General features: G+C 40.1%; 1 protein-coding gene across 4 annotated transcripts in view; it reads right to left on the bottom strand.

The window, feature by feature from the left end:
* Positions 1 to 18279, bottom strand: part of ATP8A2 (ATPase phospholipid transporting 8A2) — a 481981-nt gene that overhangs the window by 151425 nt on the left and 312277 nt on the right. For all 4 annotated transcript variants that reach the window (XM_025262844.3, XM_025262845.3, XM_025262846.3 and 1 more), the window contains exon 28: positions 3868 to 3942. In XM_025262844.3, coding sequence (XP_025118629.3) covers positions 3868 to 3942 — 75 coding nt within the window. The remainder of the gene's footprint in view (positions 1 to 3867; positions 3943 to 18279) is intronic.

The raw sequence follows: 18279 nt of genomic DNA, 5'->3' as shown, positions 1-18279 counted from the left end.
TTATGGTAGTATGGTACTAGTTTTTCATAAATAGTATGCATTATAGCCCATTGACTTCTTTATTGTGTTACTTAGATTCCTTATTTTGGGACTGTAAATTGGATTGACTCAATAACTTTTGCAGCATCTACTGATGGGATCACATTTTTCTTCTTTATTTGGCTGATATAGTGATATTTAGAAAGTTTTTTTAAAGTTTTGACTCTCCCACATTTCTGAAATAAACCAATTATCTGTCAAATATTTTATCCTTTTGATACACCATTGAACTGTATTTGCTGACACCTTATTTATAATTTGTACATTTCTGTTTATAAGTGAAGCTGGGATCAGTCTTCTTCAAATTCTGCTGGCTTGATAAAATTAAGTCGGGTACATTTCTTTGTTGTTAAAAAATCATCTCTTCACAAAAATAAAATGGATAAAATGTAACTGAAATCCATTTGATCATGGTAGCTTTTGTCACTGGTGGCTTCTTTGGTCTCATCCTACCCGTAAAATAAAATGATGTAGAAATCTGACTATGGATATAATTAACATCTAATAGGGTAGCACTGATCCATGACTTCAGGATATGGAGGAATCTGAAGTTAGTTTCAGAGCTATTTAATTCAGCTCTGTGAGAATTAAATTGGCAAACAGTAACTTGCTGCTTTAGCTGGTTTGGCGAATCAAACATGAAGAGTTAAGTACTGAAGAAGGAAAAGCAATATTGCTTGAAGAAAATGGGAAGACAGACCCTAGCCCAGAAAAGCAGTCACTAGCATTGTCTCAGATGTCACTAACTGCCTCTTGCCCTGGGTATCTGTGGAGCAACCTGGAGGGGAAGGAAATACTAAACAGAAGAGTAATGACAAAATTGGAATATGGGCTGGTAAGGGCTTCCCTGGTGGCTCAGTGGTAAAGAATCTGCCTGCAATGTAGGAGCCAAAGGAGACCCAGGTTTGATCCCTGGGTTGGGAAGATCCCCTGGAGGAGGGCATGGGAACCCACTCCAGTATTCTTGCCTGGAGAATCCCATGGACAGAAGAGCCTGGCAGGCTATACCCCAAAGGGTCGCAAAGAGTCGGACACAACTGTAGCGACTTAGCATGCATGTAGGCATAGATTAGATGGCAGTGTTGTAGCCATGTTAAACTTCATGATTTTGATCATCATACTGTGATTACATAAGAGAACTGTCTTACCAGCTATGCATTTAAGGATAAAGCAGAAGGGACATGATGTCTTTTTAAAAAAAATTTTTTTTAGTAAATTGCTTATTTGTTATTTATTTGGTTGCCCTGGGTCTTAGCTACAGCATGTACAATCTAGTCCCCTGAGCAGGGATTGAACCCAGGCCTCCTGCACTGGAAGAGCAGAGTCTTACCCACTGCACCAGCAGGGAAGTCCCAGGGACATGATGTCTCAACTGATTCCCAATTGGCTCAGAAATACATGTGTGGCAGTGTGTGTGCATGTTTGACTATATGTGCACATGTGAGTTTCTTGAGAGAGAATGCAAGTGGGGGCAAAATGCTAATAACTGATGGATGAAGGTATCTTTCTATCTTTTTTACATCTTTTCCCTAAGTTTCTATTTATTTCAAACAAAAGTGACCCAGACAATTTCCAAGGGGGCAGGCAGACATCCAGTCCTCAAAAGCATTGGCACTTCCAGTGACTGACTGAGAAGTCAATGACCCTCTGAGCCCACTGGACTTGACTGTCCCAACTCTCTGCCACCACTTCCTGGTGACCGACTTCCACACCGTGGTAACAGGGTCTTTTCACCTGAGAATTCACCTCTCAGCTGCAATATCTCTCTCCTCTGGATTTTTAAATTACAGTTAAAAAATACATCCCAAACCCTAGGGGGTCAAACTTTAATGTAGATAACCACTGCTAGAAAGTTTCTCTAAAAATTTTTTGTTTCTCAGTATCTCTGGGAAACTCTTTGTTAAGTTGGGATGGTGCTCAGGAATCCACATTGTCAAAGAAATCCTGGTGATGCTCATGCACGTGGTCTGAGGACTACACTGACCAAAACCGTCCCACAGTCCATCAACATCTGATGTATCATAGCTACGAGTTTGCTGGATGAACCTGAACTGCCCAAGATGGAAGAGAACTAAGGAGAGGATTCAATGCTCCTGCCTGAGCATGAAAACAGGGCTAAACTCCTTTTATTGTGTAACCAGGTGATGTGTATTTCAATTCTTAGTGCTAAAGCACAGCCTCTTAGGTCTCAGCCTTCCAGTTACTAATACTATACGTATGTGGGCCGGGGTTGGCCTTTTCCAATACTAAATCACTGTGGAGCAGTCAGTATATTTCCCCTTGAATGGTCACATAATTTTAACCTACTCAAAACACTTCTAAGTCCTGCAAAGTTAACAACCTGCCCAAGGGGAGGCCCTTTCTATGTGGTAGGTGGTTAGACTGGCTTTTCTAGCACAGGTGATAAACGGCCATCAATTCAGCTCTGTTCTCTCCACTTGTCACTTTTGTCTTTGGGGGCATAATTATTAGCAAAAAATGTACTAGTGTACTTTGTGGTGAGTAACACAGTTATCAACTGATCAACCAAGATCTGAACTTGGTTCAGCACCATCTTAGTCTCCACATATGACCCTCTTCATCTGTTGAGTTCTACAGGGCTGAAGCTGTGTGTTCTAGGTGTTGTATGTAGTATTTTATTAATATATAGTGCACCTAGCAGAGTGGCTACTTAAAAAAAGGGACTGAGTAGATGGATGACTTGAATATCCAGCCACAAATGTATATGCTGCTGCTGCTAAGTCGCTTCAGTTGTGTCCGACTCTATGCGACCCCATAGACAGCAGCCCACCAGGCTCCCCCGTCCCTGGGATTCTCCAGGCAAGAACACTGGAGTGGGTTGCCATTTCCTTCTCCAATGCATGAAAGTGAAAAGTGAAAGTGAAGTTGCTCAGTCGTGTCCGACTCTTAGCGACTCCATGGACTGCAGCCTACCAGGCTCCTCCGTCCATGGGATTTTCCAGGCAAGAGTACTGGAGTGGGTTGCCATTGCCCGCTCCACAAATGTATATACAAACTCTAAATATTTATAGCACCATGATTTATATTATTGCATGTCTGGTAACTTCCATCTATGCCTACCTATGACAGCTGTTTCAGAGTACAAACTCCCCCAAGGCAGAGAATGTCAGAGTAAGGGTCCAAAACAAAAGTGTGGAAGCACAATTCAAGAAAGGTTGCCTTAAGTTACATCTCTTGCCAGGAAAACAAAAGGCTAAATAGCTACTTAGTCATGTTAGCCTATAGTTGATACTTATTTTTAGGTTTTGAATTCATTACAGTCAAGTAATGAAATGAGAACTCGAAAATCATAAAAAATACGAAATAAGCTGAAGACCATTTGCCACAGGAGCTGGGAGTCAGAATTCATTACTTTAGCACTAACTGTGGGAGAAAACGTCCATTCACAGGGACACATATGCTTTTAAGAAGGACAGAAAGGACACCAGGTTAGGCTTTGTACATTCACATCTGTGTTGACGGATTCAGAAACGAAATTATGGAGTGGAATGAGTTTAGACACAGTTCAGAAATTTTTTTTCTGGAGCTGCAAACATGGAAATGTTGCCCAGGCATTTAGTCAGGAGGTAACAAGGGTCTATTATCAAGATATATGGGTTAATAATTTCATGGGGTTATTCAGGAATGATCTGCGATGATTGAAACCATGTGTGGGGAGTTTGTGCTTCTGCAGGATGTGTGGCAGCAACGGAGGCCCTAAAGATGTATGTGAGCCGTGGATGCAGATGAGGGACTTAGCTCTGCGTCCCAGACACAAACACCGCGGCCCCGCACGCTGTCAGAGGGAGAGGGAGAGTGCTTACTTACCACGTTGTACAAGCCGATGCACCAACGTTCAAATAAAATCTGCCCAGAAAATCCATTAACGAAGGCAAACCAAAGCTGAAAGAGAAGGAAGTTCATGAAGTTTTATATCAATATTGACCTAAATGTTTCCATTCACTAAAGGAATCGTGGGGAATGTGGACCACCAGCTGGACACAGCTGCCGAGGGACATGGAGCCAGAGGACTGAGGTTATTCTTCCATAAAATACAGATTCCCAATATCACAAATACCAACATTTTAAGGAAACTGTACATTGAAGGTATTCATCGATTTTAAGAGGTAACATGCACATATTTATAGAAAAGCAATTTATGTTTAATTTATATCTAATGTTTCGGTCAGCACGTTCTCAATACGGGAAGGATCTCTACTTCATGTTCTTTTCCCTATAAAATTGACTTGATAAATATGACTTATCTTTGTAGGACTTTCAAATAGATAAAAGTAAAAAAAAAAAAAAAAACAAAAAAAAACAGACACTCCACTGTTGGTCACATGTGTTCTTAGCTCATAAAGTATTTGTGTGCTCAGTCATGTCTGACTCTTTGTGGCCCCATGTACTGTAGCCCACCAGACTCCTCTATCCATGGAGTTTTCCAGGCAAGACTATTGAAAGGGGTTGCCATTTCCTCCTCTAGGAGATCTTCCCGATCCAGGGATTGAACACACATCTCTTGCATCTCCTGCGTTGGCAGGCAGATTCTTTACCACTGAGCCACCTGGGAAACCCAATTTAAAGATTAACCACTCATAAAACAACAGTTTTATCCACATGGCCTCCCTACCATGTGAGGCCTCGGCAATCAGTACTTCAACCAAACTTTTAGTGCAATGAGAGTCCAGATCCATACAAGATACAAACACAATTATAAAGTGTTTTAAGGGTCTTAACCTAATTTTCCCAAGATTGTGTTATACTTTTCTTTGTCATTTTCTCAAACAGCTGAGTGAACATTGATAAATACCTAGCAAACAGAACTATTTTATCACTTATTTCAGTTAATTCACTGGTTTTTGTTGAAGATAGAGTAGTAATATTTTTAGTGCCCTCCCCTCCCTAATAGCAACTGAAAGCAGAAAAGATAATTGAAAACAAAAAAGACATAGCTATTTTCAATGAAACTATGAGATAGCCTTAGTTAAAACATGACATAGAATAGAAACTGATCGGTAAGATGAGAATGTCAATAGCAGACAAAACCTTCAGAGAGGACTTCCCTGGTGGTTCAGTGGGTAAGAATCTGTCTTGCAATGCAAGGAACCTTGGTTTGACCCCTGGTTGGGGAACTAACTAAGACTCCCACATGTGTAGCAACTAAACGTGTGCACTGCGACTACTGAGCCTGTGAGCCGCAACTAGAGAATCTGGTGGTGCAATGAAAGGATCCCACATGCCACAGCTAAGACCCGACACAGCCTAGTTAATTAATTAATTAAAAGAAAACAGAAAAGAAAAATTAAAAACCCTTCAGAATAAAAAGGTTTCCAAGAAAGAGGTGAATCAAGCCCAGAAAGAGCAGAATCAGCTCTTATTTCGAGGGTAAGATTGATGTAGGGGTGAGTCATGACTGATGTCCTGAGACTGATTCAACAGCAGGCACACTGAGTTCAAGGGCAATATACACATATATGCCTCCTCTCCTCATAAGAGATGGAGGAGGAGAATGGCAGGGCCCAGTAGGGAGCAAAGGGCAATCAATTTGGCAGATGCTAATCGAGGGAAACAAAAGAAATAAATGCAAATTCACCTAACAGGAAAGCTGTAACATAGAGAAATTCACCATGAGGTGTAGAGGCCTCCAACTCACCTGCAGAGGAAAAACGGTGGTGAGGGAGGTGGTCACGACTGCAAAGGGACAGGTGACCCATGTGGAAGAGACAAAACATTGATGAGAAAGTGTTCTGAAAAACTCTGAAGTCCCCTCCCCTAGACGTCCTTACAAAATAATAAAAAATAAACAAAATAATATGACATAAATAAATGGTCAATATGAAACAATCTCCATAGAAAGAACCAGTTCAAAGCACAGAAAAATATTTCGAATGCTCTCGACAAGCCTAAAAGAGCTAAAGAAGATGTGACCTTTCCCTGAAACAAGCTGAAACAAGATGTGTAAGATATCAGAGGGAAACAATAAGAAGCTGATGGGACAGATTAAGGACACATAAAGGAAATAAAAATGGGCTTCCCACATGGCACTGGGGGTAAAGAATCTGCCTGCCAATGCCAGAGATGCAAGAGATGTGGGTGCAATCCCTGGGTTGGGAAGATCCCCTGGAGAAGGAAATGGCAACCCACACCAGTATTCTTGCCTGGAGAATTTCATGGACAAAGGAGCCTGGTGGGCTACAGTCCATGGAGTCACAAAGAGTTGGACACAACTGAGTATCTGAGTACACGCACAAAGGGAAACAAAACCCAGGATGGACACCGCTGAAACTAGTCTGGGTTGGGTAGTACAGGCTCGAGTACAAAAATGCTGGGCAACGGACAAAAGTTAACACTGAATTTAAGAGAAACTGACAGCCTTCCAAATACAACAGCCAAAGTCCGAAAAGGTGTACCTTTAAAAAAAAATGTAGACTAGAAACAAATGTTCAAAGATATAATAGAAGAAAAATTGCTGAAATGGTCTAAAACCTTACTCAGCCAATAAATACAGAAGACACCGTTTGTCCCCAGAAAACAAAACAACAGCTACAAAAAGATCAAAACCCATGTGTACCCTGGTGTATCAGTTAATGACTTTTGAAATTTTGCAGTATCAACTCTTTAATATATTCAAGCAGGAAAACCAATTAGCCTACAAGGGGAAAAGTCAAGTTGGTGTCATGTTTCTCCAGCACAGTGGACAATACCAGAAGTCAGCAGAGGGTGTTCACAAGCCCTTAGGGAAATAAAGCATGAGGAGAATTTCAGCAAAAGGTAGAAAACCAAGGAAACAGCAAGAGCTGAAAACATAACATAAAATGTGATAACAGAAGTAATACCAAATATGTTACATTAATAATACACTGAACAATGCTGAATGGATTAAAAATATGAAACCCCAAATATATGCTAAGTACAAGAGAAATGTGAAAAAGAAACACTATTCAAATAAGATTGAATTCATAACCCTAACTCACAAAGTCCTACAATGGACGAGGCCCTCGCCTGCCATCTTGAGGTCACTGTCCTTCCTTACAGAGATGTAATGGCCTTCCACTGGTTCCTATGAGCACCAAAGGTGGATCCAGCTTCATTACTCTGAACCCAGACAGAGGCAATTATGTCAACAGCATTTGGTTCACAAGCCACCTTTATCTCACTCTGTTGAAATGCCCTTTATAATGTTACCACAGTATTTAGGAAAAGTTTTAGGTTGTTTTGGTCTCACTCCATATACTGAAACTAATTACAGATGGCTTGAATACTTAACCATGATACCCAACACAAAGCATTAGGAGACAGCAGGAAAAAAAGTTATTTTTTTGTATGTGAAATTGACTCTCTATATGACATTAAGTTCAGAAATCATACAAAAAGAGAGATACATTTGGAACACTTCTATAGAGACAAACATTAATAAAGTTGAAAGGAGATGAATAAGCAGTATATATAAATATTGTAACATCTGTGAAGATCTAATTTCCTTTCTCTATAAAGAGTTACTCAAATGACAAAGGAAATGCCCAAGAAACTGTTAGGAAAACAGGCAAAGCATACACATGCAGTGTGATCACAGGACACAGAACCACTTATAAATGCAGGAAATCTCATTTTTTGTGAAACACACACACAAAGGGATATCATTTTTCACCCAACAAATGGTCAAAGATTTAAAAGTTTGACAGCCTGAGAAAATAGCTACTTTCATACCCAGGTGGCAATACAGCACTGTCCACAAATATGTTTAATATATTTTTCCTTTGATCTAGCAATTCCACTTCTAGGAACATACTCTATATCTTATAGCTATAATCATAGAGCATTCAACATAAAATACTAATACTAAGGGGTTCAGTTTAGTTCAGTTCAGTCGATCAGTCATGTCCGACTCTTTGCAACCCCATGAATTGCAGCCCGCCAGGCCTCCCAATCCATCACCAACTCCTGGAGTTTACCCAGTCTCACGTCCATTGAGTTGGTGATGCCATCCAGCCATCTCATCCTCTGTCATCCCCTTCTCCTCCTGCCCCCAATCCCTCCCAGCTTCAGGGTCTTTTCCAATGAGTCAACTCTTTGCATGAGGTGGCCAAAGTATTGGAGTTTCAGCTTCAGCATCAGTCCTTCTAATGAACACCCAGGACTGATCTCCATTAGAATGGACTGGTTGGATCTCCTTGCAGTCCAAGGGACTCTCAAGAGTCTTCTCCAACACCACAGTTCAAAAGCATCAATTCTTCGGCGCTCAGCCTTCTTCACAGTCCAACTATCACATCCATACATGACCACTGGAAAAACCATAGCCTTGACCAGACGGACCTTTGTTGGCAAAGTAATGTCTTTGCTTTTGAATATGCTATCTAGGTTGGACATAACTTTCCTTCCAAGGAGTAAGCATCTTTTAATTTCATGGCTGCAATCACCATCTGCAGTGATTTTGGAGCCCAGAAAAATAAAGTCTGATACTGTTTCCACTGTTTCCCCATCTATTTCCCATGAAGTGATGGGAGCAGATGTCATGATCTTAGTTTTCTGAATGTTGAGTTTTAAGCCAACTTTTTCACTCTCCTCTTTCACTTTCATCAAGAGGCTTTTTAGTTCCTCTTTACTTTCTGCCATAATGGTGGTATCATCTGCATATTTAAGGTTATTGATATTTCTCCCAGCAATTTGGATTCCAGCTTGTGCTTTTTCCAGCCCAGCATTTCTCATGATGTACTCTGCATATAAGTTAAATAAGCAAACTCAGATGGTTAATATTCATTATCTTGATGTAGCAGAAGTGGTCTCTAGGGGGTAGTATGGAGACTCACTCATACCTCTGTGAACTTTTTAAACATGTCCATGTTTTATTTAGATAACTGTTTCAAGCAGTTATTCTCAACTGGGTTGATTTTGCCTCTGAGACACCTGACCATGCCTGGAAACCATCTGAGTGTGTTATTGGCATCTGGTGGGTAGAGGCCAAAGATTCTGCTAAATATCATCGGATGACCTGGAAAGCTCCCTACAGCAAGGAACTGTCTAGTCCAAGGTGTCAACAGTGCCACTATGGAGAAAGCCTGGATGAAAGAAATAGGTTCATGAGGTCAACATGATAAAGTTTTGAAATAATATTGTAATATGTTTGTTATACACCCCACTCCAGTACCCTTGCCTGGAAAATCCCATGGACAGAGGGGCCTGGTGGGCTGCAGTCCATGGGGTCGCTGGGAGTCGGACACGACTGAGCGACTTCACTTTATTTTTTCACTTTCATGCACTGGAGAAGGAAATGGCAACCCACTCCAGTGTTCTTGCCTGGAGATTCCCAGAGACGGGGGAGCCTGGTGGGCTGCCGTCTATGGGGTCGCACAGAGTCGGACACGACTGAAGCGACTTAGCAGGAGCAGCAGCAGCATGTTTGTTATAAGCAAAATAACGCCACATGACAGACTGTAGGAAGTCATGCTTGTACGTGTGTGTGTACAAGGTGGGGGTTCAGAAAGCTTTGCTTCTTTTTGAGTAACTCCCCTCTGGGCTGACCTCGTACATAGAACCACAGGTCCTACACCTTAGAGACCGTGGCAGCAATGGATGTGATTGCAAAACTGGACAAAATGAGATCCCTAAACCAGAATGTATCTTGATAAATTATCACTGAGATAACACTTTAAAGACTGAGTGAATTTCGTGTAACTGTGACATTCTAGTTATTGAAATTCACAGTAAGGAAAAAAAAAATCCTAAGAAATCAAGCATGTCTTTCTCAGCATTAACCTTCGCCCTGAGCGATCCTAACCAAGTCACAATTTTCAATCTTCACTTCAGATTAACATCCCTGATTAGCTGAATGTGAGATATTTCCTCTAAGCAGCCAGTGTTATGATTCTGTCCAAGTTGGCCCTGGCTGAGCCGCATGTTTCTTCCAAGATTTTTGATATGTTTGTACTAATTTTTATCAATTGCAGGTGCTGCAGCTTTTTGAGAGGTATAAGCCAGCTCATTTTCAACATTTCCAATTTAGTTTCCATCTTCATTCAAATAATCCATCATTAGATGATTAGATCTGTTTATTTCATTAGAAATATTTATTTGGGAGAGGAAAAAAATTAAAACAAAAATAAACAAAAATACACAGTTCATCTCCTAAATTCAAAATCCATGAGCTGGTTTTCTCTTACGCCGTAAACACTCAAACTTGATTTTATTTTGGCAAGATCTCCCTAGGTGAAATGGAAAAAGTAGAACACACGGTATTTTAAAATATTTATATAAACTTACTGAGTTTTTACTTTATTTATCCACGAGACAGGTACACGACGACTCCCTGACACACTGTAAAATCAGACTTTCACACTGGTTAGTCATATACAAATGCTAATTCATCTACTAGAAGAGAAAGCACTGCCCATTCGCAAACATCAATGTCAATTTTGGAGCACTAGGGCTCCAAGCCGCACACCCAGGCACACAGCCCGCAAAACAGACAGACGGCCCGCCCTCTCTGCGGTGGGGTTACTTGGACCATGGCTTGCTACAGTCACTAAATCTTACTCTTCTGGACTAAGGGGGCAAGGATTCCTCCGCCTTCACTCTGCTGTTAACTAGGAATGATATTAAATGGCTGCAGTCAAAGCGGAGAGCCAGGCTCTGCCCGGAGAGTCTCATACTTGCGAGCTGGTGGGAAGACTGGCCAGCAACGTGGTTTGCCAAGCTCCTGGGGTTTCTCCTGCTCAAATGCAGTGCTGTTAGGAGCAAACTGACCCAAACTTATTAAATGGCTTTTCCTTCTTGGAAAAAGATCCTTTCTTGCTTTAACTGCTGCCCTTCTGCCAAGAATGCAGTAACCGTCCTGGCTGACTGCATAGACTCCTGTCTAGGGTCCCGGGCGCCACTGTACCACCTCGGCAGTTAGCCCTGCTGCCGCTCAGAGTCTAAGCCCCCAGCCCACATGCTTGGGTGATGGTTTCACCCAGGAATGGGTGGATCTGATCCTCAGTTTACTCTGCTCCTCCCAGACCCACGGTAGAGGGCTGAAGTGGAAAAGTACCCTCCAGAGAGTAGTTAAATAAATCAGCCGCAGTTCCTCACTAAAGTGGCAGCAACACTGTGATCTACTGATGTGCAGATGGGTCTGAGCCGATCAAAGTCAAAGCGCTACAGTCTTCTTGGAATTCGACCTGGCAATATGTATTAGGATAGAAAAGAAGCACACACCTCACCTAGAAATTCTATTTTTAGAAGTTCATTTCTCATAAATAAAAGCACCTGTATGTTAAAATATGTCTTCTTTTGCAGTACTGTTAACAGTGGAAAAACAAATCCCTTGAAGTTCTTTATTAGGGGGTGAATGCAGCAAGTCTGTCTTTTAAAAATGTAAAATCTATATGTACATGAATGAAGGAATGTGTGCCAGAGAATCAGCATGGAACTGACTAAAGAAAAGACAAAATGAACAGGAAAGTCTGTAGGTAGGTAGTTAGGAAATCAAGGGAAAATAATTCAGGGGTGCTATGATAGAGTTAAGAGTTATCAGAAAAAAAATAATAGAACAGTAAAAAAAAAAACAAAAAAACACTAGGTAGGGGGACTTCCCTGGTGGTCCAGGGGTTAAGACTATACCTTCCAGTAGGGGGCGTGCAGGTTCGATCCATGGTTGGGGAACTAAAATCACACGTGCCTTGTGGCCAAATCATAAAACGGAAGCAATATTGTAATAAACTCAATAAAGACTTTAAAAATGATCCACATTAAAAAAAAATCTTAGTAAAAACAAGCAGTAGCAAAATATCCGAGAAACTTCCCCCATCAAGATGTTTTGTCCAATAAAGATGGGACTAAGTGGACAGAATTAAATGAAGACTATGGTAATAAACAGGCTGGCTTCATCTCTGAAAACTATGGGGTTTTTTCTTTCTGGGCCAGTCCTGGACAGGCCCAGTGCTAACAGCAAACACCACATGCTTACAAAACTTCTGGGGATTTTTTTTCAAGGCAAACCAACACAAGAAAATTACACAGTGATGTGTATAGAATCCACCTCTTATAAAACTACAGCAAAAATGCTGCATGTTTATGTATTTCTATGAATGCAGAGAAAAGCATGGAAGTGACTATTAGTGCAGAAATAGAGGCGGATGAGGAGGGAGTTATTTTTCTGTACACATTGCTACCGTACAACAAATAAGCATTCCTTTCAAGAATTTCATAGAAGAAAACACCTTGTTATTCTGTCACTTCACCATGTTCATTTATCTCCTGTACTTCTGTCGCCTTGTTACCTATCTGCCCCATCATCTGAGAGATGCATGCAGCCAGAGATGATATCAGTTACACCCACTGAATTTCTGTGATGGGGGAAGCTTCCTTAATTCACCTTGAGCTTCTTGTTTTTACGAAATAAATGGAAAGAAAACCACCCACTGCAGAACTGTCATTGTCGTTTCTGACAATGACGATAAAAGCTAATGTGTATTTGATGCTTACTCTGCACAGAAACTTTGAGCACTCTAAGTGGAGTAAATCATTTAAACCTCCCAGCAGTCCCAACAAAGGCACGGGCTGCATTTCACAAGTGACAAAATCAGGGCACAGAGACGATTTGTGATATTATGCTACCAAATAGGTGTCTGATAGACTGCTGTAGTTATTAACAGTAGACCCTGCATAACAAATCAGTGATTTAAAAAAAAAAAAACATTGATGTTAAGGTGATTCAGAATCAAATCAATATTTATGGCAACTCACCATGCTGTTGACGGTTTAAGATGAGACAGGAACAAAATACTGCACAACTATAATCATGTAAGAAGTTTAAAAAACTTATTAACAGGATGATCTCAGTCTTCAGCCTCTAATAACATGGAAGGAAGCTAAGTCTCCTTTTTAAATTAAGATAGAAACTGCTTTGAAAAACATGCCACAAAACAAAATGCAACCACTCTGGTTCTAAAAACATTTTCTTCCAGTATTTTAAGCTGAAATATTAGTCTTTCACTAATATGGTTGAAACCAACCCAGCAGACAAGAGTAAACCTCTCACCTTTCATTATCCAAAAATTTTTAATATAAAATAACATAAATTAATACTAATGTGACCATCTAAGTTATGTTTAAAGAGATTAGAATGTCAACAGAATAAAACAGAATTTGTTACCTGCAAATAAATATAGCATATGATGTGCATATAGCAATTTTCTTGCTTCAGTTTAAACATTTTCTTTTCCATTAAAATCCCAAATGATGGAAGATGTTGAGCCTTATAGCCCAAAAGACCCAAAAGTTGATAAAGTTAAATCTGGTAAACAACCTCAAAGTCTCTTTAATTTTTCAGGGCTACCAAATGCCTCCTTTTCTGCAAAGTTACGTGCTTGTCCTATAGACCATCAGGTAAATACAGAAACGTGTTTCCTTCCCATAAAGACCATAATACCAACCAGATGGAGTATGCACAATTAAATTGATATTTAATAAGGAATTCTTGGCACAATAGAAAGTAATCGCTCCAAATTGTGTCAAGGACTACTTACATTTTTTAATAGTTCAAGGCTTAGACTCTCAGCCCAAATCTTGTGCTCCAGTGTTACGAGACCAAACAGCCCTGGAGACTAGTAATGAAATAATGAGCCTTTCGTCTGGGATAACTGATGCTGGAACAGTGGCAGGGGGTTTATTGCAGAAGGGGTAGCAGAAATATGAATAAGATCATTCCACTTATGGACAGGACCTATGGCAAATATTTGGGATCATGTGTTTTATAACCAATAAAGGAGTGCTCCTAACATATGAAAGGAAAGATTTAAGGCCTGGCTCCACAGATGGGGACTGGAAGAAGGCAAGAGAATGCTGATGCTGTCCCTCCACCTCCACAGGTCATCTAACACCTGCAACCTGGGTGAGGTGTGACATTTCTTTTCCTTATTTACTTGTTCTGGAAAGTAGGGGCAAAGGACTGTCTACCCTCTGAGAAGGATTAGAAAAATACCATGTATTTTAAAAAATTCAGTTATTGAACTATTTCCTAAGACCCTGCTTCAAATTATGTTCTGTGCTATGTGTAGCTGGTACAAAGGTGAGGCAGACATGTCCTTGCCCTTAAAGACTCTCTCTGGTTGAGGACAAGTTTGGGATGGAAGAGTCCTTTGGTAAATGGAGTCTGTCTACAGGAGTCACTGCAGCTTTTCCAAAGGTGGCAGGTACTTGGCTGGGTCTTGAAGTATCAGATTCCATCATCAACTCACAGGGGCAGAGGGAAAGTAAAGGCAGAGGAAAGACTTGCATGTAATTTTAGCAGATGTGAATTAGGTGGCTAGAACAAGGGAAATGAAGTGAGAGGAGAGGGCTGGCTTCAGACTCTGAAGGACATTACACAGCTGTTCTTCAAGAAGGTGAACAGCGCTGCACACATTGCCTTAGAGGAATGCCCTAGAGAAATATGCATATACAAGCCTGCAACTCTCTCAATATACACTTATTTATCTTACTGTGGCAAAATACACGTAACATAAAATTTACCATTTTAACCATTTTAAGTGTGCAATTCAGTGGCATTAAGTACATTGGCATCGTTGTAAAACCATCACCACGATCCATCTCCAGAACTTTCTCATTGTTCCAAACTGAAACAGTTCCCATAACCAATACCTGCCCATTTCCTCCTCCCTCTAGCCCTTTGTAACCATTCTTCTGCATTCTGTCTCTGTGAAATAACTACTCCTGTGGCTTCATATTGGAGAAGGAAATGGTAAACCACTCCAGCGTTCTTGCCTGGGAATTCCCATGGACAGAGGAGCCTGGTGGGCCACAGTCCATGGTGGTCATGGAGAGTCGTCCATGGTAGTCATGGAGAGTCGGACATGACTGAAGCTACTCTGTGTGTGTGTGTGTGTGTGGCACTTCATGTAAGTGGAATCACACAATATTTGTCTTTTTGTGTCGGCCTTATACCTTTAAGCATAACAGTTTCAAGGTTTATCTACAATGTAGCAATTATCAGACTTTCAGTCCTTTTTAAGACTGACTAATATTTCACTGTATATATAGACCACATTTTGCTCATCTCTTCGTCCACAGATGGACCCTTGGGTTGCTTCCACCATTTCAATACTGTGAATAATGTTCCTATGAACCCTGATATCCAAGTATCTATTCAGGTTTTTGTGTTTGATTCTTTTGAACGTATATCCAGAAGTGGAATTGCTGGATTGTATGGTAATACTGTGTTCAACTTTCTGAGGAACTTCTATACTGTCTTCCACAGTGGCCACACCATTTAATTTTCCCACCAGCAAGGCACAAAAGTTCTAATTTCTCTATATCTGCACCGACACTTGTTATTTTCTGTGTGTATGTGTGTTTTAAATAGTAGCTATCTTAATGGGTGTTGAGTTGTGTGAATTGGTATTTCATTGTGGTTTTGGTTTGCTTTTCCCTAATGGTTAGTAATGACCACAACCAGAAGTGGAGCTTGGAGGTGAGAGGGCAGAAGACAAGTTCATTTTGGGGGTGTGTTAATGTGCAGAACCTATGGGCTTGGCTCCCCAGGGAGAAATCCATAGTGCAATGCTCAGGGGAGAATCTAAATAAGGAAAATGTTTTCAATATTAATAAATAGGTAATAATCGTATCAATGAGAGTAGAAGACATCCAGTGAGGGACCCTGGGTTAAAAGAAAGCCAAGGATGGGCCTCTGGGTGTCAGCAACAGTTGTAGGTCAAGGGTCAAACACAGAAGCAAAGCAAAGGCACTTTGCATTAAATTTTATAAATGGCACTTAAAGTTTATAGCTCATTTATTTCACTGCTGAGTAAATATTTGCTCATGGGCCAGGCACTTCTGGACGTCCACCCAGAGGCACCTACTTATATAAGACTGGCCAGAACAAGGCACACGGTCTGGCCCAGAACAATCACTCTGGGGTTGTGGGGGGAAGGGTGGGAAGCTATGGGGAAAACGTTATGGACAAGGTCAAGTTAGCCCAACATCCTTGTTTGTCCCATCAGATGAGAAGCTACATGAGACAAAAGCCAAAACCATGCTTTGTAAAAGCACTCCTACCCTGCCCTCTGTACCAAAAGTGATGTTCAAAGTTCGCGACTATGGGACCCTTACAAGTGGCAGTTTCCTCAAAGGTCCCACATTTGGAGCTGCTTCAGTAGGTTTAATCTCAGTATCTCTGAGTGAATTAATATGGGAAATATCATCAAGAGCATCCCCTCTCTCAATCAATCACCACTTATTCGCCCCAGGCCTCACCAAGTTGTCCGTACAGGGCAGAGTGATGCTGGTGAATGAGCATGGAAAACCTTCTTGAGTACTTTTCCCTTTTTCTTCTCCCTTTTCTTTGCCCTCAGCTTTTATTTTCAGAAGGGAAAATATCTCCTCAATAAATTCATAGCAATCGAGCTACTATGATGGCATTTTATTGCCTTTTATTTAATTGTGGCATGATTCATATTTAGAACATAATTTTAAATAATTTGGGGGCACTAATACAACAGCTTGTCCATTTTAAGCATGTGTGTATGTGTGGTCAGTCATGTTCAACTATTTTGCAATCCTATGGATTGCAATCCATTAGCCCTCCAGGCTCCTCTGTCCATAGAATTTTCCAGGCAAGAATACTGGAATGGGTTGCCATTTCCTCCTCCAGGGGGAATCCTGGTCCAGGGATTGAACCCATATCTTCTGCACTGGCAGGCAGATTCTTTACCATTGTGCCACCTGGGAAGCTATTTTAAGCATAGGTTCAGAATAACAGTTAAACAACCAGCAGAAACATTTTTCAATCTTTTTAAAAGGCTAATATAGACAGGCTAATATAAACACTAATATAGACAGAGTATCAGCAAATGCTAAAGGCACTAATTACAGCCTGATATGTATTTTATGGGGAGTTAAATTCTCAAAATAGCTTTTCTTGTTGCAGATACTTGTCAGTCTTAGACTTACACTAAATAAGCTAATATACAATTTAACTTGAATCTAATATATAACTCAATTAATTAACATCTGGGAAAAATTCCAGAATTCCTTCCTGAGATAGATCTCTTGATAGCTATCCAAGGATATATGCAAGTATGCAGTAATAATGATGCATTTTTTATATTTTCATGAAAGAAAACTCTCACAATAGGTTGTAAAGGAATAGGCATAATGCTTGTCATTAACTAGATTTGCTAAGAAGTTTGTTATCCATTATTTTCATAACTTATTGAGACATTCTTTCAGGAGATGAGAATAAATGTGATAAACAGAAAATGCTGTCACCTTTGATCCAAGGGTCAAATTACTATGAGCATACATTAATTTTATGATTGTCTGAAATGTCTTAGCTTATTCAATGTTTACCTTATTAGGTGAATGTTAAAATATGTAAATAAGAAATAAAGGAGCTGATTAAAGAAAGTCTAAAACCACACATTGGAGCTTCTGAGAAGAGCTTTCAAAAACAGAAAAAGAAAACCACATAAAATGAAGGGAAATATGGGAACAAAAGAAAACTTCAAGTAAATTTTATTTCATATCCTCAAAGAGATATAAGAAGATATTTCACCCATGAACTAAGGTCAGGATGTTACTATAAAAGTAGGGAGGAAAATAAATAAAGCACTTACAAATTAAAAAGAAATAAAAAGATCAACATTAAAAAAAAACCTCAATCATAGGGCTAGCAGGTAAGACAAGGAATCTCCAAGAGGGCAAAGAATAAGATAGAAGAAAATCAAAGAAAATACAATTCTGCTTGGGAGATAAACCCCAAGGTTTGATATATGACTAAGCTGTAGAAAGACAAAATGCAGAAAGTTGAGGAGGATATTACTAAAAAAAAAAAAAAAAAAAGATAATGAAAACAAATTTCCTAGACTAAAGAAAACCAGTCTCTAGGTTGAAAAGGCACATAAAGGAAAGAAGATCCTCCCCACTTCCAACATGTGCAAATTTCAGAACACAAAACATAAGGAGAAGACAGAAAAGTATCCTACAGTCTAAGTACAAAGGATTGGGAATCAGAACTGCATTGAGTTTCTCTCAGAAGAAAGGTAAATGACACACAGAATTCTGAGAGGAAAAGAATTTCAGCCTATGATTTTATACCTAGCAAATCTACCAACCAATTACAGTAAAAAAAAAAAAAAGATATTTCTGGTTATCTAATGTCTCAGAAATACACTACCAAAGTAACATTTGTTAAGAATCTACTGATGTTTATGCATCAGGAACATGACTGAAGAATTTGAGAATAAAGATGACAAGGGGTCC

The sequence above is a fragment of the Bubalus bubalis genome, chromosome 13 (assembly GCF_019923935.1).
Source record: "Bubalus bubalis isolate 160015118507 breed Murrah chromosome 13, NDDB_SH_1, whole genome shotgun sequence".
Classification (NCBI taxonomy): Eukaryota; Metazoa; Chordata; class Mammalia; order Artiodactyla; family Bovidae; genus Bubalus; species Bubalus bubalis.
This window is presented reverse-complemented; position numbering and strand designations above follow the sequence as displayed.